The 22271-nt window shown below is 38.1% G+C and overlaps 1 protein-coding gene across 7 annotated transcripts in view; it reads right to left on the minus strand.

Moving 5' to 3' along the window:
• Nucleotides 1–22271, minus strand: part of GPATCH8 (G-patch domain containing 8) — a 110168-nt gene that overhangs the window by 20436 nt on the left and 67461 nt on the right. For 6 of the 7 annotated variants that reach the window (XM_082706311.1, XM_082706312.1, XM_082706316.1 and 3 more), the window contains one exon: nt 4447–4590. In XM_082706311.1, the coding sequence (XP_082562437.1) occupies nt 4447–4590 (144 nt within the window). Of the gene's footprint in view, nt 1–1145; nt 1165–4446; nt 4591–22271 lie in introns of those variants that run through there. The other variant, XM_082706317.1, reaches the window with a different exon arrangement.

Genomic DNA, 22271 nt, shown 5'->3' on the forward strand with positions numbered 1-22271 from the left:
CAACTTGACATAAGAGCAAAGATTATGTGGAACCACAGATAACAGAACGTTAGCATGTGCCTGTCTGAAGAGATAACAACTATTCAGCTTTAACAAATTGTTGTATTAAAATGTAGGCCCAGTGTTCTTAGATTATTTCAATTTTTCAAGGTAAGTTTGAATTATGTAAAATCTCATCTTAAAAGCTGGGAACCAACCAAAATTAAAGGGAAAAAATCTAATACTGCAAAGGCCAGACAAGATACATCTATGGGACAATTGTGATCTCTGGCTTATGTACTGGAAGCCGGTGAGGAGGACCCTTAGTGCCACAAATAAAAGAGAGTAAGACTGGGAGAATCCTGACTAGGTAACAAGGTACCAAAGAAAGCAAAACAAAAATAACAACAAAAAACAGTGTTAGAAATAAGGCACTATTACTGTGTTGCTACAAATGCCACTTTCAAGAAAGAGAATGTTCTTTACAGTTTGAAATTTAGGCCCTATGAAAACTTAAGAAAATTGTTTCCATGGTCATATCCACTAGGAGACATGTTTTTAGATATACAAAATAATGAAAGAGGCGAGGAGGTAGAGAAAGAAGAATGTGTAGTTTCAGAGTAATTTTGACTGTACCATAATTAAGCCAAGAGGGACAGAAGATAGATACTAATATTCAGTAAGCACTGAGGCATATCAGGACTGAGTTATATAAAAAGGAATCACAAACTGGGCTATCTCTTGAGGAATGGAAGGGCCTTCCCTTCAAAATGTACTGAAATTATTACCTTAAAATGAGGGTTAAACAGCTGACAAGAGCCAAAATGTCTCATGAGCTTTTTCATCTTTGCAGATCCAGCTGGGTCTTAAAATTTGTGGGTTAATGACTTTCTTCATAAAAATCTTAGAAAATTTGAGAAAAACTAGAGTAGTGAGCAGCATATAACAACCCCCCTCCTCCCAAATCACCACAAATCAGAGTGACCGTGTAGCCTTCTTCTGAGAGATTATTTGTGCTTCATGAAGATAAGGGTATGTTCAGAATCCTGTCTATACTAGTAGTTTACCACTAACATGATAGATTATTTCTCTGGAAATTTTTAATGGTGAAAATTTGGTGGAAGATGCAAACTAGGGATTACTCATATAGGGTTGAATGTACTTACCCATTATCTCAGATTCATAATAATCCTGTGTGCCTTCCTGGAAGACAAGACAGGGCGTCTTTATGATTTTAGAGCATGAATGTGGAAAATGGTAGGTCCATTTGTATGGTAAGTTCATGTCCATCAAAGAGGAATGAAAAAGAGGACGCCCCTCCTCTTAGGGATTATTTGGCTGTGTTGTACCAAGGGGATTAAAGGCTCCTTAGAAATTCTAAGTACAGGGAAGAGTAGAACTATAAAAAATTTAGTACTGTGCATTTTCTGGTTTATATATCTATAGCACTGTTTCAGGATTCTACTATTTGCACTAAGAAAGCAGTATAAAGAAAGATGAAAAAGCTTACATTTCAACCAAATAAAGAACACTCCAAGAGCAAACAGAATAATAAACTCATACTATTGCTGTTCTTTTTTTAATACCTAGGAAGGGGCTTTTGATCATGGTGAAGAAATAAGCTCACATACATTCATTAATCATACCAGCTAAAGACTTCTTCCTAGACCAAAGATCATAGACATATTTCTATATTCATGGAAAGATAATCCATGAGTTCCCTATAAGATATCCTCACTTTTGTGTTTTCATTTTGATGATAATCTAAAAAACCCAACAACAACAAAAACAAACAAACCCAGAGTAATAAATATTTGGGATCATCTAGATGAGTATTTTATAAAAGTTTAGAATACAACTGGGGACTTAAAATGATAGTTATCTGTTTGTACCAAGCAAAGGCCAAATGATAGCACAATACCATATGTATTTGATAGTTTTTCAGTAATCCTAACAGAACAGGGTTTCTCAACCTCAGCATTTATTGACATTCTGGGCAAGGTAATTGTTTGTTGCAAAGAACTTTCTAGTGTGTTGTAGGATGTTCAGAAGCACCCCTGGCCTCTACCTACTACATGCCTGTAGCACCACCCTCCTAACTGTGGTAATCAAAAATGTCTCCAGGCAGTGTTAAGTGTTCCTTGGAGGACAACATCTCCCCATGTGGAAAACAACTATAAAAGAGAAAAGCAGAGAGAGAAGTGGGTCATCCCAAAGTGCAGAGGAAAATAACATGCCGAATTCAAAAGAACCAAAGCTGCAACAATTACTACTACTCTCAAAAGTTGAAAGCAACATCACTAAAACACTGTCGTCCACCACATTAATGTTGTCAGTATGAATTTCACTAGTTCTGTACTTCTGCTCAGATTTAACTTGTAAATCTGTTGCTTTGATAGAATTTTTTCCCTTTAAAGAGCAATATAAACACTGTTCAAGTCTGAATGACAGTTTTCTTGATTTATTTTTTCCTAACAGAAACTTTACTCAAGAGACTTCTCTTTAACTGCAAATGTAACCTTTTAAAATTCCTTTTGGTGCCTAAAGTTTCTTCTGGAGTCTTCTAATTTGTCCCAGACAATTTTTTTTTTTAAATTTTAAGTAATGTCTATGTCCAGTATGGGGCTGGAACTCATGGCCATTAGATCGAATCACATACTTGACCAACTAAGCCAGACAGGCATCCTATCACAGTTAATTCTTTTTTTAACAGATTTTATTTATTTATTTGACAGACAGAAAGATCACAAGTAGGCAGAGAGGCAGGCTCCCTGCTGAGCAGAGAGCCGGATGTGGGGCTTGATCCCAGAACCCTGAGATCATGGCCTGAGCCAAAGGCAGAGGCTTAACTTGCTAAGCCACCCAGATGTCCCCATCACATGATTGAAGAAATTCTCAAGAGCCTGAAAAAGCATTTATATGTTTAGATGTTAAATGTCCTTCTTTTTTTTTTTTTTTTTTTTTTTAAGATTTTATTTATTTATTTGACAGAGAGAGATCACAAGCAGGCAGAGAGGCAGGCAGAGAGAGAGGAGGAAGCAGGCTCCCTGCTGAGCAGAGAGCCCGATGCGGGCCTCGATCCCAGGACCCTGAGATCATGACCTGAGCCGAAGGCAGCGGCTCAACCCACTGAGCCACCCAGGTGCTCTTAAATGTCCTTCTTAATTCCATAAAAAATAACCCCCCAAATTTGAATTATATATACACTGAAAAGGTTGAGAAGTTACTGGATAAGCAGTATTTGCTGTTATAACTCTTTCTTTCTTGACACATGATTCTTTGAAAAAGTAAGATAATTGCCAAAATAACTTGGCCATATATATAGTAATTTTTAATTCTTCAAATTAAGCAGAACTGACAGTATAACAATGTCCAAAGGTGTATAAAAAGTTCAAAGATGTGTTGAATACAACTCTACTAGTAGAAGAATCTTAAATTGGTTAGGTGTGGTTAAATGTGGAAGAAACTACTGCAAAAAGTATAAGAGTTTACAAACTATCCTTGTGCTGGTAAAACTTAACCAAAACTTGCCCTTTACCTGTGCACTGAAATCTTATGGTTGGTTGAAAGACAAAGCAAAGGTCAAAAAAAACATTGGTTCAACAGATCCACTTACGAGAGCATTCCAGCAATGCTCATAAATTTTACAAGTTTAACAAGTACAACTACCAAACATCCAAAGACTTATTAGCAAGTTCTACTAAAATCATCCCAAATCAAATGGCTCAAAATTCTTTAGTAAGCCAGAACTGTACTATAAGAAATTAAAGATTCATTTCTTCCTTCCAAAATCCCCCCTGGGGAATTACTGCTACCTTCTTTATGTGTGTAACTAGTTAGGTACAATTTTATTTTCTAAACCAATGAAAGAAAAAAAAAGAAAGAAAAGAAAAGACTGCAAAGAAAGTATAAACCACTTTTTAGCAAGCTCTTCAACATGCAGCATCAGAGGGCTTTTTTTTGTTGTTGTTCAAGTTAAGATAGCATCTAATTCTGTTTTTCTTTTCAAGATTTATCTGTCTTCCAAGGCATACCAAATAACAAAACTGACTACCGATAGGAAACAGTAGCCAATAAAGCATGAATATATTTAGAGAGAGGATGAAGTGACCAGAGTCTGGGATAATTGTTCAAAGATTAACATGTTCGGAAAGAGGGAGAAAGGGAAACAAAGCTCCTAGTGATCCTCAGTTGAACTACCAAATTAAACACAAATACAGAAACCATTCAAAGCCAAAAACTTTATGAAGATTTATAAAGCTCACAATTCTTCACTCTACATAAATTCTCAGAAGGTCTGTCGGGACTTCTGTCACTGAAAATAAAATCAGGTAAGCCAGATGGACCTCAGATAAAGACTAGAGATATAAGAAACCATAGTCACAAAGTTTTTTGGGTTCATTTATAAAATTCAATAGTTATAACAACCAAGTTTTTTGTTGTTGTTGTTAGCAAGCATTTCCTCACCTGCTTGTGTGCATGATCATAGGAGTTGATATGGTTGTCAAATTCCTGATGTTTCTGATACTGCTTATCACAGAGTTCACAGTAGAAGTTGGCTCTGAGGTCTTCCAATGCTTTGGCAATTGCCTTCTCTTTGTCAACATAATCCTATAAAAACCACAAAACACAAACAAAAAATTAAGTTGGTAGAATTTAAATGAATGTTATAAAGAGGGAGTCTTACCTAAAAGAGAAAAGGGGGCTTATTTAGCGGTACCAATAAAAGATGGAACACAGTGGCAATGTGGCAGGGTGATTTGTGTGTGGTTGTACTGGTATTTCTTTTTTTGTAGACATTGTATTTTATCTAGTAAACTTATACTATTAATTAATCCATGTGTTTATCATGTATGGGATGCCATTAATGATAAAGGATTTCAGGAAACTTACTGTATTATCTAAATTAATAGCTGTCTTTAGGGACACCTGGGTGGCTCAGTCCATTAAGCATTTGCCTTCAGGGGCGCCTGGGTGGCTCAGTGGATTAAGCCGCTGCCTTCGGCTCAGGTCATGATCTCAGTGTCCTGGGATCGAGCCCCGCATCGGGCTCTTTGCTCAGCGGGAGCCTGCTTCTCTCTCTCTCTCTGCCTGACTCTCCGCCTACTTGTGATTTCTCTCTCTGTCAAATAAATAAATAAAATCTTAAAAAAAAAAAAAAAAAAAGCATTTGCCTTCAGATCAGGTCATGATCTCAGGGTCCGGAGATCAAGCCCTGCATCTTGCTCCCTATTTGCTTCTCCCTCTCTTCTGCCTCTTCCTCTACTCATGTTCTCTTTCTCACCTCAACTTCTCTCTCAAATAAATAAACTCTTAAAAAATTAGTTGTCTTCAATTAGTCTTTTTAAGATATATTTAGGAGAGCGTGCATGTACACACACACACACACAAGCAAGGGGAGGGGCAGAGGGAGAGAAGCAGATTTCCTGCTGAGTGAGGAGCCCAAAGACTCAGGGCTGGATCCCAGGACCCTGAGATCATGACCGGAACAGAAACCAAGAATGAGATGCTTAAGCAACTGAGTCACCCAGATGCCCCCAAAAAGAATTTAATTTTTACTTTGCTTTTTGGCATTATGGTGTCATCCCCTACTCCTACTCCTGGCAAACAAACAAACAAACAAACGAGAAACAAACACCACAATTTTTTTTTGGGAAAACAAAACAAAACAAAAAAACAAACATCCAATGCTGGGCTTGAACTCACAACCCTGAGATCAACAACTGAGCTGAGATCACAAGTCAGACATTTAACTGACTGAACCACCCAGGTACCCTAAAAAACACAATTTTTATTGCATTGTAGAAACCACAGAAGTAAGTATAATCCCCAAAAGAAGCACTACAAAACAAAACAGAGCAACTTATCATCTGAAACGGAAATCAGGGCTATGATGCACAAGGGCTTTTCTTAGGACATGTGGGTGACACTGGAGTCTGGTGTTTCAGCAAGATGGGGGTGCTAGATTAGAGAAGCCTCATTAATAAATAAAAGAACCTATAACTGGGCTGGAGAGTAGCCAAGGATCTCTGCATTTTGGCAGAGGAAATAAAAAACACTCTCAGAAAGCATCCTCCAGTTTAACATCCTCCCTTTAACATTTTCCTAGATTAAGATCAACAAAACAGGGGTTACAATCAAAGATTACTAGACACACAGAAGAGAAAATAAATCTATCCACAGGGACTCTGGGTGGCTCAGATGGTTAAGCATCTGCCTCTGGCTCAGGTCATGATCCTAGGGTCCTGGGATGGAGTACTGCATCAGGCTCCCTGCTCCTCGGGGAGCCTGGTTCTCCTGCTTCTGTCTCTCTGTCTCTCATGAATAAATAAATAAATTCTTTAAAAAAAAAGAAAGAAAGAAAGGAAGAAAGAAAATTAATCTGTCCATAAGTGAAAGTCATTGGAAACAAGCAACAGATTTAGACACCCGAAATCTCAGATACTGAAATAGTCTGTTACATAATACAAAGCAATGATAAAATGTTTAAAATATAAAATGGAATTAAAACAACGAGCAAACATTAAACATATTTTAAAAACTAGGCAAACTACAGGGGCACCTGGCTGGGTCAGTTGGTAAGAGCACATGACTCTCAATCTTGGGCTTGTGAATTCAAGCCCCGTGTTGGGTGTACAGATTGCTTAATTTCTTAAAATATAATCCTTAACAAAAAACTAGGGGTGCCTGGGTGGCTCAGTTGGTAGAGCGCATGACTTGATCTCAGGATCATGAACTGAAGCCCTATGTCGGGTGTGGAGCCTGCTTAAAAACAAAACAAAACAAAACAGAAAACAACAACAAAAACCTAGGTAGACTATAGAAAGACCAAAATGAGACTTTTATAATTGAGAAAGCTAACTGTAAAAAATAAACAAAAAAATCCATCAGCTACTTAGAGGATGGATTAAAAAAAGCAGACCAGATACAGCTCAAAAAAGAAATTGGGGGTGGAGGGGTGGAGAGGAGTGTGCAGGGAGGTGCCTGGATGGCTCAGTTGGTTAAGCATCTGTCCAACTTTTTGATCTCAGCTCAGGTCTTGATCTCAGGGTCATGAGTTCAAGCCCCGCACTAGGCTCTGTGCTGGGCTTACTTAATAAAAATAAATGAATAAATAAATAAATAAATACATACATACATACAATTTAAAAAACATAGTAGGGAGGTAAAAATGTTCTGAATTAGATGGTAGCAATGGTTGCACAAACTTACAAAATATATTAAAAACCAATGGATACTTTAAAAAGGTGAGGTTTTGTTTTTTTTTTTAAAGATTTTATTTATTTATTTGACAGACAGAGATCACAAGTAGGCAGAGAGGCAGGCAGAGAGAGAGGAGGAAGCAGACTCCCCACTGAGCAGAGAGCCCGATGCAGGGCTCGATCCCAGAACCCTGGGATCTTGACCTGAGCCGAAGGCAGAGGCTTTAACCCACTGAGTCACCCAGGCGCCCCAAAAAGGTGAGTTTTATAGTAAGTAAATTATATATCAATTTAAAAAAGATGTAGTAAACAAAAAGAGGTAAAGACTAAAATTATTAGAATGTGGCACAGAGACAAGCAAACAGATAATGTGAAAAAGAGGTCTAGAAGTCATGAAGAATATAGTAAGAATATTAACACATATATAACTGGAATCCCAGTTAAAAAAGAACAGACAGTATAGATGAGAAAAATATCCAAAGATAGAAAGGATTTTTTCAAATTAGTAAGACAACTCCAGATACAGGAGGCACAAAGTATACCACACAGGCTACATAAACAATATGCATCTAAACACGCTGAGTGAGACTACAAAGGGAAAAAAGACCATCAAATCATAAAATATCCAGGGAAAAAAAAGATCACCCGTAATCAGTTTGACAGCAGTTTCAAAAGCAACAGAAGGTAAGACAGTGTGCTTCAGTGGGCTGAGAGAAAATATATGTCATTCGTATAACAAATGACCTATTTTCACAAATGAAGAAATGAAGAGTTTTACCAACAGATTCATTAAAAAGAACCTTTCTAAAGCAGTATTTCTGAAATCACAGATTGTGACTCACCAATGGATCACAGCATTAATTTAGTAGATTGAAACAGGCATGAAAAGGGGGAAAAATAGCAAAATACAGAGTGTATTTCACATAAGGCTAAATACTATCTTGTAAAACTTTTGTTTCAGTTTTAAGTGGTGGCAATAGTAAACGTATTTCTTACTGTGGGCCTGAAAGTCCCAGATTCCTGAAGCATATGCTTTAGGGAAGAAGGAAAATGATGCCAGTAAAAAGGTCTGAAATCTGAAAGTAAATGTTAAGCAATAAAAAATATATATACAACAACAAAAAAACCTAGTTTGCAAGACTGAAAAAGGATAAAAGCCAAATGCTAGCTATAATGGTCAAGTATAACAGAAGAGGGGCGTTCAAAGTTCAAGTGTTCTAGAGTCTTTCTACTAATCAAGATACAGTTAACTTTGGACTTTGTTAAATTAAGCATATTTACATTAAAATTCCAAGGGTAATTATTAGAAGGCTAGAAATAGTAAAGGGGGTAAAAGTAAGAAAACTTCAATTTTATCAAGGGAAACAGGTCAGAAAAATCAGGAAAACAGAAGTTAAAAAGACAGATTGATAAGTAATCACAGGAAACGTAAATGTACTAAGAAGCTTCCAGAAAAACAGAATCCAACTATATGCTGATTACAAGTGATACCCCTAAAACACAAGGACTTAGAAAGTTGGAAGTTAAGAGATAGAAAAAGATACGCCAGGCAAATCCTAACCAAAATAAAGCTGGAGCAACTATATCAATACTCAACTTTTTAACTTGGAAAACAATTTTTTTTTCCTTTAAGTAATCTCTACATGCAATGTGGGGCGCAGACTCATGATCCAGAGATCAAGAATCGCATGCTGGGGGCCCCTGGGTGGCTCAGTGGGTTAAAGCCTCTGCTTTCGGCTCAGGTCATGATCCCAGGGACCTGGGATCGAGCCCCGCATCGGGCTCTCTGCTCAGTGGGGAGCCTGCTTCCTCCTCTCCCTCTGCCTGCCTCTCTGCCTACTTGTGATCTCTGTCTGTCAAATAAATAAATAAAATCTTTAAAAAAAAAAGAAAAAAGAAAAAAGAATCACATGCTCTGCTCACTGAGCCAGCCATGTGCCCCATCTTTTTTAGACTTTATGGCAAAAAGCATTACTTGAGACTGCAGCCAGTTAGAAGCTATTCTCCAAATAAGCTGCATAGTTAATCTGAAAAGCCAACATAGATATATTGCTTATCCATTGGTCTTTATGAGGTTTTGGCTAAAAACTACAAGACTGACCCAAAAAGGTGGTCCAATTTGCCTTACCCATTCCATTTAAAAACTAAACATCAAATGACATCTCAAAACAAAGTGAGTACAGGTAAACTTTGAACAACATGGTTTTGAACTGCACAGGTCCACTTATATGATTTTTTCCCAATACAAAGTTTGGGAGATTTGCAAGAATTTGAAAAAACAGATAAACCACACACACAGACTAGGAAGTAAAAAAAAAAAAGAACATTAACAGTTGTTAATGAATAAAATACATGTAGATACTAGTTTATCATTTACTACCATAAAAGACATACAAATCTACTATAAAAAGTTAAAATTTAGGGGTGTCTGGGTAGCTCAGTCAGTTAAGCCATCTGACTCTTGATCTCAGGGTTGTGAGTTGAAGCCCTGAGTTGGTTCCACACTGGGCTTGGAGCCTACTTGAAAAGAAAGAGTTGTAATTTATCAAATTGTAGGTGCACACTTACAGACCTTCCATGGCACCACTAGCAGAAAGAAATGTAAACAAACGTAAAGACAATGTATTAAGTCATAACTGCATAAAATTAAATGTAGTACATGCTGTAATATTATGATTTCATAGCCATCTCTTGTTGCAACTGGGGCGAGCTCAAGTGTTACAAGTATCCACTTATAGCTGTGTGTGATGCTAATCATCTCTGCATGAGCAGTTTGGCTCTCTGGCAAGCTGGGTATTGCAGTAAAAAGTGGTATCTCCCAGATCTTGTGTATTTTTCATTATGTTTAGTGCAATATTGTAAACCTTGAAGAACACCACAGGACCCATACAAAGTGCCACTAGTGATGCTGAAAGTGCTCACAAGCAGAGAAAAGTCATGATATTCTAAGGAAAATTTAAACTGCTTGACACAGACCACAGATTCCCATCTCCAACAGTGGCAGCTTGCCAGTCAAGATTAATGAATCTCGAAATGTAAGTGTAAGGACCATTGTAAAAAAAAAATAAAAGGAAATCCATGAAGCTGTCACTATAGCTATATTAGCAGGTGCAAAATGGTTTTTATTTTTATTAATTAATTAATTTATTTATTAAGAGTTAGCTGGAGTAGAAGAGGATTTTTTTTTTTTTTAAATGTCAGGAGCGAGCCTGTGTGCCGGAGCAAGCATACACACACATAAGCAGGAAGAGTGGCAAGGTTCCCAGCTGAGCAAGGAACCTGCTATGGAATTTGATATCAGGACCCTGAAGTCATGACCTGAGCCGATGGCAGATGCTTAACTGGTTAAGCCACCCAGGAGTCCAGCAGAGACAGAATCTTAAACAGGCTCCATGCCTAGCGCAGAGATAGATGGATGTGGGGCTCAATCTCCCAACTCTGAGCCAAAACCAAGAACAGGCCGCTTAACCATGTGAGATACCCAGGTGCTCCATTTTGTGCAAAACCTTTTAATCTCACATTGAAAATGCAGTTTTTGGGGTGGGTGGGTGGCTCAGTAGAAGTGTCTGCCATTGGGTTCAGGTCATGATCAGACTCCCTGGTTGGCAGGAAGCCTGCTTCTTTCTCTACCACACCCCCTGCTTGTATCCCCTCTCTCGCGGTCTCTCCCTGTGTCAAATAAGTAAAATCTTAAAAAAAAAAAAATAAGAAAGAAAGAAAGAAAGAAAGAAAGAAAGAAAGAAAGAAAGAAAGAAAGAAAGGAAGAAAGAAAGAAAGAAAAGAAAAGAAAAATGCAGTTTTTGTGTGGGTTTAGGACTGCTGTAAGAAAGGAATACGTACAGACTTAACAGTCTGTTTAAAAAAAGGTTTACAAAAAGCCAAAGGGATTATATGACAACTTAAAGCAAAAGGTGAAGGATCTAGGGGCGCCTGGGTGTCTCAGTGGGTTAAAGCCTCTGCCTTCGGCTCAGGTCAAGATCCCAGGGTCCTGGGATCGAGCCCCACATCAGGCTGTCTGCTCCACGGGAAGCCTGCTTCCTCTTCTCTCTCTCTCTGTCTGACTCTCTGCCTACTTGTGATCTCTGTCAAATAAATAAATAAAATCTTAAAAAAAAAAAAGTGAAGGATCTAAAGCTGGAGAATTAAAAGCCAGCAGAAGATGATTTGGTAATTTTTACAGAGGTCTGGCTAAAAAATGTCAAGATAACAGGAAAAGTGGCTTCTGACAACCAAAAGGAGCAGACCGTGCCTAGACACCATCAAGAAAAACACTGAAGAGGAAGGTTATCTGCCTGAACAAATTTTGTTTTTGTTTTTTTTAAGATTTTTATTTATTTATTTGACAGAGAGAAAGAGATCACAAGTAGGCAAAGAGGCAGGAAAAGGGGTGGGGAGAGTAGGCTCCCTGCTGAGCAGAGAGCTCCTGATGCTGGCTTGATCCCAGGACCCTGAGATCATGACCTGAGCCGAAGGCAGAGGCCCAATCCACTGAGCCACTCAGGCGCCCCTTGAACAAGTTTTTAATGCAAACAAAAGTACCCTATTCTGGGGAGGGGGAAATGTCAAAAGGACATTTATTAGAAAGGAAGAGAAGCAACAACACCAGGATTAAGGTAGTAAGGGATCAACTAACACACACTGTTTTATGCAAACGCAGTTGGGTTTATGATTAGGACCCCCATTATCTATAAAACTAACCCCCAAGCCTTGAAGGGAAAAGATAAGCATTAGCTGACAGTATTTCCATTGTACAAAAAGAAGGCTGGGACAACAAGAATGCTTTTACTTGATTGGTACCATTGATTACTTCAGGGGAAATCAGGAAGTACCTTGCAAGTAATGGACTGCTTTTCAAAGTTCTTTTGATATTTACCTGACAATGCCTTTGGCCACCTAGAACTGGATGAGTTCAACAGCAAAGGCACTGAAATGGTCTATTTGTCCCCAAATACAATGTCTCTAATTCAGCCTCTGGATCAGGGGGTCATTATACACAGTACACTATAGAAAGGATTGTCAACACTATGGAGGAGACCTCTAAAAGGAGAACCTCAAAAACAAGGATTATTCCACTGAAGATGCCACTGTTGTTACAGAAAAAAACATGGAAGCCATAGAAGTCCCAAACAGTAAATTCCTGCTGCAGAAAATGGTGTCCAGAAGTTGTGCATGACTTCACAGAACTTAAAATACAGCCAATCAAGAAAATCACAAAAGAGATTATAGATGGGGGGGGGGGGGAGACGGTGGTGGGGAGGGGTTTCAAGATATGAATTTTAAAGAAATTCAAGAGATGACAGACACCACACCAGAGGAATTAATGGAAGATGAGTGCTTCTAAAACCAGTGCCAGATAATACGGAAGGAAATGTAGAAGAAGCAGTGCCAGAAAACAAACTGATGTTACACTATCTGGAAGAAGGGTTGGGATAATTCAAGACTGCTTCTGACTTTTTTACCATATGGACCCATCTATGATATGGGCATTGAAATTAAAGCAAAGGATAGAAGATGATGTATAGAGACTTTTGTTGTTTGTTTGTTTTATATTTTTATTTATTTATATGAGAGAGAGAGAGAGAAAGCATGAGCACAAAGAGGGAGAAGCCAACTCCCTGACAAGCAGGGAGGTCAACCCCAGGCCAGACCCAGGAACTTGAGATCACAACACCAGGACGCCAAGGTGCCCTAGAAACATTTTCTTAAAAAATGAAAAAGCAAGAAGTCAGACAGAAATAATGACATTCTTTCTTTCTTTTTTTTTTTTTTTAAAGATTTTATTTATTTACTTGACAGAGATCACAAGTAGGCAGAGAGACAGGCAGAGAGAGAGGGGGAAGTAGGCTCCCTGTTGAGCAGAGAGCCCAATGCGGGACTTGATCCCAGGACCCTGGGATCATGACCTGAGCTGAAGGCAGAGGCTTTAACCCACTAAGCCACCCAGGTGCCCCAATGACGTTGTTTCTGTAAAGTTACACTAAGTAACTTCTATTTCCCCTTCTACATCTTCCACCCCTTATAAGCAAAACCAATCTCTCCTCTTCCTTCTCAATGTAAAGACAGTAAGGATGAAGACCTTTATGATAATCCACTTCCACTTAATGAACAGTATATAATCATTATGCCATATAGTTAATAAACTTATCTCTTGTGTGTGTGTGTGTCTTTGTGTGAAAATGTAGTAACTATATGGAAAGACTTGCATGAGATGTTTTTGTGTCATCATCATTGTCTAAGCATTCATTATGAAGGACATCATGTATAAGACTAGTATGGGAAGTGGGTGGACTATCCTTACATAGGAATAAGGTAAGTGACATCTGATAGGAAATTAATAATATAATGTATTGGTTTCTCTGCGATGGAACTAGAGGGTATTATGCTTAGCGAAATAAGTCAATCAGAGAAAGACAATTATCATATGATCTCCCTGATATGAGGAAGTTAGGAGGCAACGTGGGGGGTCTGGTGGGTAAGAAAGGAATAAATGAAACAAGATGGGATCGGGAGGGAGACAAACCATAAGAGACTCTTAATCTCACAAAACAAACTGAGGGTTGTTGGGGGGAGGGGGCTTGGGAGAAGGGGGGTGGGGTTATGGACACTGGGGGGTGGTGTGCTTTGGTGAGTGCTGTGGGGTGTGTGGACTTGGCGATTCACGGACCTGTACCCCTGGGGATAAAAATATATGTTTATAAAAAATAAAAAAAAAAAAAGAGACTCTTAATCTCACAAAACAAACTGAAGATTGCCAGGGGGAAGGGGGTAGGGAGAAGGTGGTTAGGTTATGGGCATTGGGGAAGACATGTGCTATGGTGAGTGCTGTGAAGTGTAAACCTGGCAATTCACAGACCTGTACCCCTGGGGCTAATAACACATTATATGTTAATTAAAAAAATTTTTTAAAATAATGTATTGGCTTTCTTACTATCTTACTTTCAAAGAACTATATTATGGTAGGGTATGGCTTTCTCCCTTGCAACTGGAGAAGCCGAGTATAACCTCAGATAAAAATATATGTATTAAATATAACAATGTTTCTACTACTTTATTATGAATATGACTGCTGTATGTCATAAGAACTTTATAACCATTCATTAGTGTATAGGCTAGACTACTGTGAAACAACTGTATTGATTAACTAGGCTAAAATGAAGCAATCATACCATTGCTTCTTCATTATCAATGCATGAACTGTTATACTTGTAAACTGTTTCCCATATTATCTTTTCATTTTTGATGTCTAGTATTAGTAATAAGTATAACATCTACAGTATTTTGTATCATATAAGACAATACTGATGTAGGTACTGACAGATGGTTCATCTTATGAACAGAGGACAGGGGACGCCTGGGTGGCTCAGTCAGTTAAGCCTCTGCCTCTGGCTCAGGTCATGATCCCGGAGTCCCGGAACTAAGTCCTATTGGCAGGGAGGCTGTTTATCTCTTTGCCTGATGCTCCCCCTGCTTGCACTCTCTCTCTGTCAAATAAATAGATAAAATCTTTTTAAAAATAAAATAAATAATAAAAAATTATAAATAAATTATAAAAAAAAATAAGAGGACGTAACACTATCAGTAAATACAGTATAGTACTGTAAATATATCTTCTCTTATTTTAATATTTGCTTTTTGCTAGCATACTTTATCATAAGAAACTATGTAACACATATACAAATATATGTTAAGCAACTGTTTCTGTTATTGGTAAGGCTTTTGGTCAACAGTGGGCTCTTACTAGATAGTTATTATACATTTTTGACCACGTGGGAACCCCTGCGTTGTTCAAGGGTCAACAGTGTATACATTTGCTGTAAGGGACTACAGAGGAATGAGAAGAGGAAAGAAATGATAAATGACGACTTGTGAGTCATTTACAGCAGGGGTACATAAATCAGTCTCACTGTTAGTAGATCTTTCCAGTTAATGGATCTGAAGATAAGTCTCATTTCCAAGGCTTTTTTTCTATTCAGTTTTGTATCTTCAAAACTAAGGGTAGATCTACCCTTTCAGGGTAGTTCTACCATCTACCATTTCTCACATAAGCTATTTAATTAGTAAACAAGAAAAGGTTGCTGTATTTTGTGGAATGCCAGGATTAACCAGTTTGGATAAATTTATTAAAACTAAAAAGTGAATATACAGTACATTATAACTTTATAAAAAAAAGATTTTTATTTATTTATTTTGAGAGAGAGAGAGAGAGACAAAGTGAGAGAGAGCATGAGAGGGGAGGTCAGAGGGTGAAGCTGACTCCCCATGGAGGTGGGAGCCCAATGTGGGACCTGATCCCAGGACTCTGGGACCATGACCTGAGCCCGAAGGCAGTCGCCCAACCAACTGAACCACCCAGGTGTCCCATAACTTTCGCCATATTCAATCATTCACCTAATTTTTAAAAAGATTTTATTTATTTATTTTAGAGCTAGGGCGAGCACAAGCAGGAGGATCAGAGGAAGGGGACAAGCAGACTGCTCTGAGTGCAGAACCCTGAGATCATGACCTGAGCCAAAAATCAAGAGTCAGACACGTAGGAGCCATTCAGGTGCCTCTCATTCATGGTAATTTTTGCTAAGCACCCTGGGCAGTTTCATTTTGTCTGGCTATTAAGTAACTTGTGGATATTCTTCCTTATCAGTGCTGGTTTTCTCAAGCTAGAAGTCAGAAAACTCACTTTCTCAACTTCCCTTAAAACCAGGGTTCAGACATGCGATTTTCCCATCAAATGTATCTGCATAAGACTTCGATTTAAAAGTGAGCAGTATATTGGGGTGCTGGGTGGCTCAGAGGGTTAAGCCTCTGCCATCAGCTCAGGTCATGGTCTCAGGGTCCTGGGATTAAGTCCAGCATCAGGCTCTCTGCTCAGCGGGGAGCCTGCTCCCTCCCCCACACCCCCCCAATCGCCTGCCTCTCTGCCTACTTGTGATCTGTCAAATAAATAAAATCTTAAAAAACAAACAAACAAACTTCTCTTATCTTAAAAAAAAAAAAACTGAGGTTCAAAGAAGCAGAGCTACTAGCATGTCAGATCACAAGATACATCCTATATCCCCTCACAAAACAGAAATGATAGTATATTAACTGCTACAGGACAGGGTAGGTAGAGACAGCAAATGGGAATTAGAGCTCTGCCGATTACTGCATCTGTAATTAAAGTAACAAGAATTTTATTCAAAACTGAAAATCAAGTAATATAAATACTATACAACTATATTTAATTGTATGCTACATACTAAGTATATTTACTAATATTAGGTGGTAGAAGAAATAAAAGGGAGTAAGATGACAAAAGCAGGTTAACCTGCCATTTCTAAAGTAAATAATGGACACTAAAAGACAAAGAGAACAAAGGGTTATTTTATTAAGTTAAAGGGAACTACAACAAAATACAGTCCCTCTATATCTATCTCTATGGCTATATTAAAAAAAAATACCTCATATAAAATAAACCGAACCTATCTGTCACATAAAACATAAAAAATTGGGGGCACTGGCTGGTTCGGTCAAGTAAGCATGTGACTTTTGATCATGGGGATGTGAATTTGAGGTTACTTAAAAATATATGTAATTAAATCATTAAAAATTTTTTTCATATTGAAATGCAAAGTTAAAGCCAACTCCCTGAAAATTGTAAGATGTACGTCCAAAACAAAGTAATTCAGAAGGATTGAACATAAAAAACAAAGATGGGGCACCTGAGTGGCTCAGCTGGATACCCAACTGAGTCTTTTTTTTTTTTTAATTTGAGGGGGGGAGAGAGAGAGAAAGAACAAGCAGCAGGGGAGGGAGAAGCAGACTTCTCACTGAGCAGGGAGCCCAATGTGGGACTTGATCCCAGGACCCTTCGATCATGACCTGAGCCAAAGGAGATGCTTAAACAGAACCTCCGAGGCACCCCTCAACTGACTCTAAGTTAGATTCAGGTCATGATCTCAGCATCACTGGATGAAGCCCCAAGATGTGTCCAGCTTTAAACACAGCAGGGAGTCTGTTGGAGATTCTTTCTCTCCCCACCCCCCACCCCCGCCATTCTCTCTCTTTCTCAAATAAAAAAATAGCTTAAAAAACAAAACCCAAAAAACACAGGGGCACGTGGGTCGCTCAGTTGGTTGAGCATCTGCCTTTGGCTCTGGTCATAATCCCAGGGTCCTGGGATCAAGTTCTGGGTCCGACTCCCTGCTTAAGCGGGGAGTCTGCTTCTCCCTCTGTCCCCAACCCCACTTGTGCTCGCTCTTTAGCTCTGTCTCCCTTTCTCACAAAAATAAATAAAAACCTTAAAGAAAAATTAAAACAACACACCCCAAACCCAAAAATATACAAGACAATACACACAAAATGAAAGCAGAATCAAGATCTTACTTTCAAATGAGGTACAGATTACACTATAAAGCTTTAAAGAAGATAAAGAAAAGCACTTAATAATGTCAATGAGGGCAACTCATGGTATCTAAAAATTTTAATATCTACCATAATCTAGCAGCAACATTCATGATGCAGAAATCAGAGATTTATTAAAATACGGAGATTTGATAAATCATCTCCTATTTAATGACAGATCAAAGAGATAAAAACTAAGACACTGAACACCTCAGTAATATATATATTTATTTATTTATTTTAAAGATTTTATTTATTTATTTGACAGAGAGAGATCACAAGTAGGCAGAGAGGCAGACGGAGAGAGAGGGGGAAGCAGGCTCCCTGCTGAGCAGAGTCCAATGTGGGGCTCGATCCTAGTACCCTGTTATCATGACCTCAACCAAAGGCAGAGGCTTAACCCACTGAGCCACCCAGGTGCCCCATGAACACCTTATTAATATATTAAGGTATGTGGCCTAAAAATAGGAAACACACCTTTTAAAGTACTCATAGAATGTTCATCAAAAAAGGCTGTATTAGGCTATAGAGGAAACCATAATAAATTGCAAAAAGAGATAATTTAAGTAACATATATAAACACAGTAAAATAAAACTAGGAATTAACATTTTTTAAAAAAGATTTTATTTATTTATTTGACAGAGAGAAATCACAAGTAAGCAGAGAGGCAGGCAGAGAGAGGAGGAAGCAGGCTCCCGGTGGAGCAGAGAGCCTGATGCAGGGCTCGATCCCAGGACCCTGGGATCATGACCTGAGCTGAAGGCAGAGGCTTTAACCCACTGAGCCACCCAGGCGCCCCAAGGAATTAACATTTTTAAAGGCTTTTCTATAAATCCGAGACCTTAGAATTTCTAGGGGAAAAATGATAATGACATTATTTATCAATATATACAGGTCAGGAAAAATATATAGGTATAACTACTTAAAGTAATAGAATAATAAGAACAAAGGCCAAACTCTGGATAAATTCTCATACACGTATACCAGGAAATATATTTCCATTTACATAAAGTTCAAAATCATGTAAAATTGGGGCAACTGGATGGCTCAGTTGGTTAAGCAACTGTCTGCCTTCCTCTCAGGTCATGATCCCAGGGTCCTGGAATGGAGTCCCACATTGAGCTCTCTGCTTGGTAGGAAGTCTGTTTTTCCCTCTGCCTCTTACCCTGCTCATGCTCTCTCTCAAGTGCACTCTCTAATAAATAAATAAAACCTTAACAAAAAATAATAAAATAGTCAAAACCATGTTAAAATTAAACAATACATGTTTAGGGATACAAAACACATTGTAAAACCATTTTTAAATCTAAGGGACAATTTAAAACCATTTAAAATCTGGGTGGCTCAAGTCAGGCATCTGACTGGTGATTTCAGCTCAGGTCATATTCTCAGGATTCTGGGATTGAGCCCCACTTCAGACTCAGTGCTCAGTACAGAGTTCCCTCGTATTCTCTCTCTCCTTCTGCCCCCTTGAGCTCTCTGTAATAAATAAAATCTTGGGGAAAAGGAGGGCTGTCAATAAAAGAGGAGATAATATTTCTTGAGTCACTCTATGAAACCAGTATTACTCTTATATAAACATTTCACCAAAAAAACCCTACAAACTAGTACCTCTTATGAATTCAGATAAAAAAATCCTCAACAAAATGCTAGCAAACTGAACTCAGCAGCATATTAAAGGGGTCATACACCATGACCAAGTAAGACTATCTAAGGAATGCAAAGTTGATTCAATACATAAAAATAAATTGATATAATATGCTGTATTAAATAAAGGGGGGAATCCCTATTTGTTCAACAGATACAAAAAGTAACAAAAGCATTCAACAAAATCTAACACCTTTTCATGACCGGAAAAAAAAAAAATCAACAAACTACAAATTGAAGGAACTTCCTCAATCTAATATGGGCATCAGTGAAAAAGCCCTAGCTAACATCATTCTTAAAGGTTAAAGACCAAAAGCCTGCCTTATACAAAGTTCAGAAAAAAGATGTCTGCTCTTGCCACTTCTACTTGACAATATACTGGGAGTTCTAGGTAGGGCCATTCGATACAGGGGAAAAACAGGCATCTAGATTGGAAAGAAACAAAATTATCTTTATTCATAGATGATATGACATGTAATAAATCCTAAAGAATTCACATAACAAACTGTAAGAGCTAATAAATAAGTTTAGGGGCGCCTGGGTGGCTCAGTGGGTCAAGCCTTTGCCTTCAACCCAGGTCATGATCTCAAGGTCTTAGGATCGAGACCCGCATCAGGCTCTCTGCACCTGCCTCTCTGCCTACTTGGGATCTCTCTCGCTGTCAAATAAATAAATAAAAATCTTTAAAAATAAATAAGGAAATAAATAAATAAGTTTAGCAAAGCTGCAGAAAATAAAAGATCAACCAATATATGAAAATCAATAGCATTTTAAAAATAATATTTAGGATTAAATTTAACAAAAGAAGTACAACACTTAACAAATATTGAAAGAAATTAAAGAAGATCTAAAGATGGGGTGCCTGGGTGGCTCAGTGTTGGTTAAGCCTCTGTCTTTGGCTCAGGTCATGGTATCAGGGTCCTGGGATCGAGCCCCACATCGGGCTCTCTGCTCAGCAGGGAGCCTGCTCCACCCCCCCCCCCGCCTGCCTCTCTGCCTACTTGTGATCTCTGTCAAATAAATAAATAAAATCCTTTAAAAAAGGAAGATCTAAAGAGGGATGCCCGGGTGGCTCAGATGGTTAAGCCGCTGTCCTCAGCTCAGGTCATGATCCCGGGGTCCTGGGATCAAGTCCTGCATTGGGCTCCTTGCTCGGCAGGGAGCCTACTTCTCCCTCTGACTGTCGCTCCCTTTGCTTGTCCTTTCTCTCCCTCTTTTTCTGAGAAGTAAATGAATAAAATCTACAAAAAAAGATCTGAAGAAATGGAAAAACATCCTGTATTCATGGATTGAAAGATTTAACATTGTTAAAATGACAATACTCCCAAAATTGACCTACAGATTCAACATAATCCTTATCAGAATCACAGCTGATTTCTTTGTAGAAATTGATCAACTAATTCTAAGAATTGGGAGAGATCAAGACTAGCCAAAACAATTCTAAAAAGTAATAAGGTAGGAAGGCTCACACTTCCCAATAGCAAACTTTACTACAAAGCAACAATAAGCAAGATAGTGATTTTCTTTCTTTCTTTTTTTTGAGATTTGCTTATTTGAGAGAGAGAGAGAGAGAGAGAGAATCCAAAGCAGATTCCCTGCCAAGCAGGGAGAGAGACAGATGCAGGGCTCAATCTCAGGACCCTAAGCTGAAACTAACAGTTGGATGCTTAAACTGCTATGCCACCCAGGTGCCCAAGACCATGATTTTCAACAAGGTTCTAAGACCGTGTGGTGAAGAACAATCTTTTCAAAAAATGGCACGGGGACAACTGGGTAGCCATACACAGAAGAATGAACTGAAACACCTACCAAACATGACATACAAAATTAAACTTTAAAAATTTATTTCAAAAGATAGATCAAAGACTTGAACTTCTTAGAAGGAAACACAGGTATAAATTTTCATGGCCATGGATTGGGCAATGGGTTCTTAAATATGACACCAAAAACAAAAACAATGAAAGAAAAAGATAATGGACTTCATCAATTTTTAAAAATTTGTGCATCAAAGGACATTTTCAAATGAAAAGACAATCACAAAATGGGAGAAAATATTTGCAAATCATGTATCTGACAAGGGTCTCATTTCCAGAATTAACAGAGAGTTCCTATAACAATAAAAGAACAGCCCAATTTAAAAACGAGCAAAAGATCTGAATAGATATTTCTCCAAAATAATAACAAATGGCCAGTAAGTGCAAGAAAAGGTACTCAACATCATTAGTCAGGAAAATTCAAATAAAAATCATGATCAGATACTATTTCATACCCACTAGGATGGCTATAAAAAAATGTAAGTGAGGATGTAGAGAAATAAACTCTCAAACACTGCTGGTGGGAATGTAAAATGGTACAACCACTTTGGAACAGTCTGGCACTTCCTCAAAGAGTTAAACATAGGAGTTACCATATGCCCAGCAATTCTATTCCTATGTAGATATCCAAGAGAACCAGAAAATATATTTATATAAAAACTTGTACAAGATGGTCACAGCAGCACTATTTATAATAGCCAAAGAGTAGAAAAAACCCAAATGTCCATTAATTGGTGAATAATTAAACAGACTATAATATATTCTTCAATGTAATATTTAGCCATAAAAAGGAAATGAAGTACTTACACATGCTATTAACATGAATGACCCTTGAAAACATGCTTAGTAAAGAAGTCAGATATGAAAAGCCACATAATGAATGATTCAACTTATATGAAATGTCCAGAACAGGCAAACCTAGAGACAGAACGTGGCTTTCAGGAAGAGAAGGTGGGGTGAGGAATGACTGCTGAAGAGTGTGGGGTTTCTTTCTGGAGTGGATAATGTTCTGGAATTAGTACTGATGGTTGTACAATATTTTGAATATGCTAGGGTCTTTAAATTGTATATTATAAAATGGTAAATGGTAAATTTTATCTCAGCCAAAAAAAATATATCTGAAAAAGGGAAGGGAAGGGAAGGGAAGGGAATGATAAAACACAAAAATGTAGTGCTTACCCCTGAACAAGGAAGAAATGGAATGCAATCACAGAAATCACTGATTAAGTTCTTTTTCTTAAACTGAGTAGA

The sequence above is a fragment of the Mustela nivalis genome, assembly GCF_964662115.1.
Source record: "Mustela nivalis genome assembly, chromosome: 17".
NCBI classification, from domain to species: domain Eukaryota; kingdom Metazoa; phylum Chordata; class Mammalia; order Carnivora; family Mustelidae; genus Mustela; species Mustela nivalis.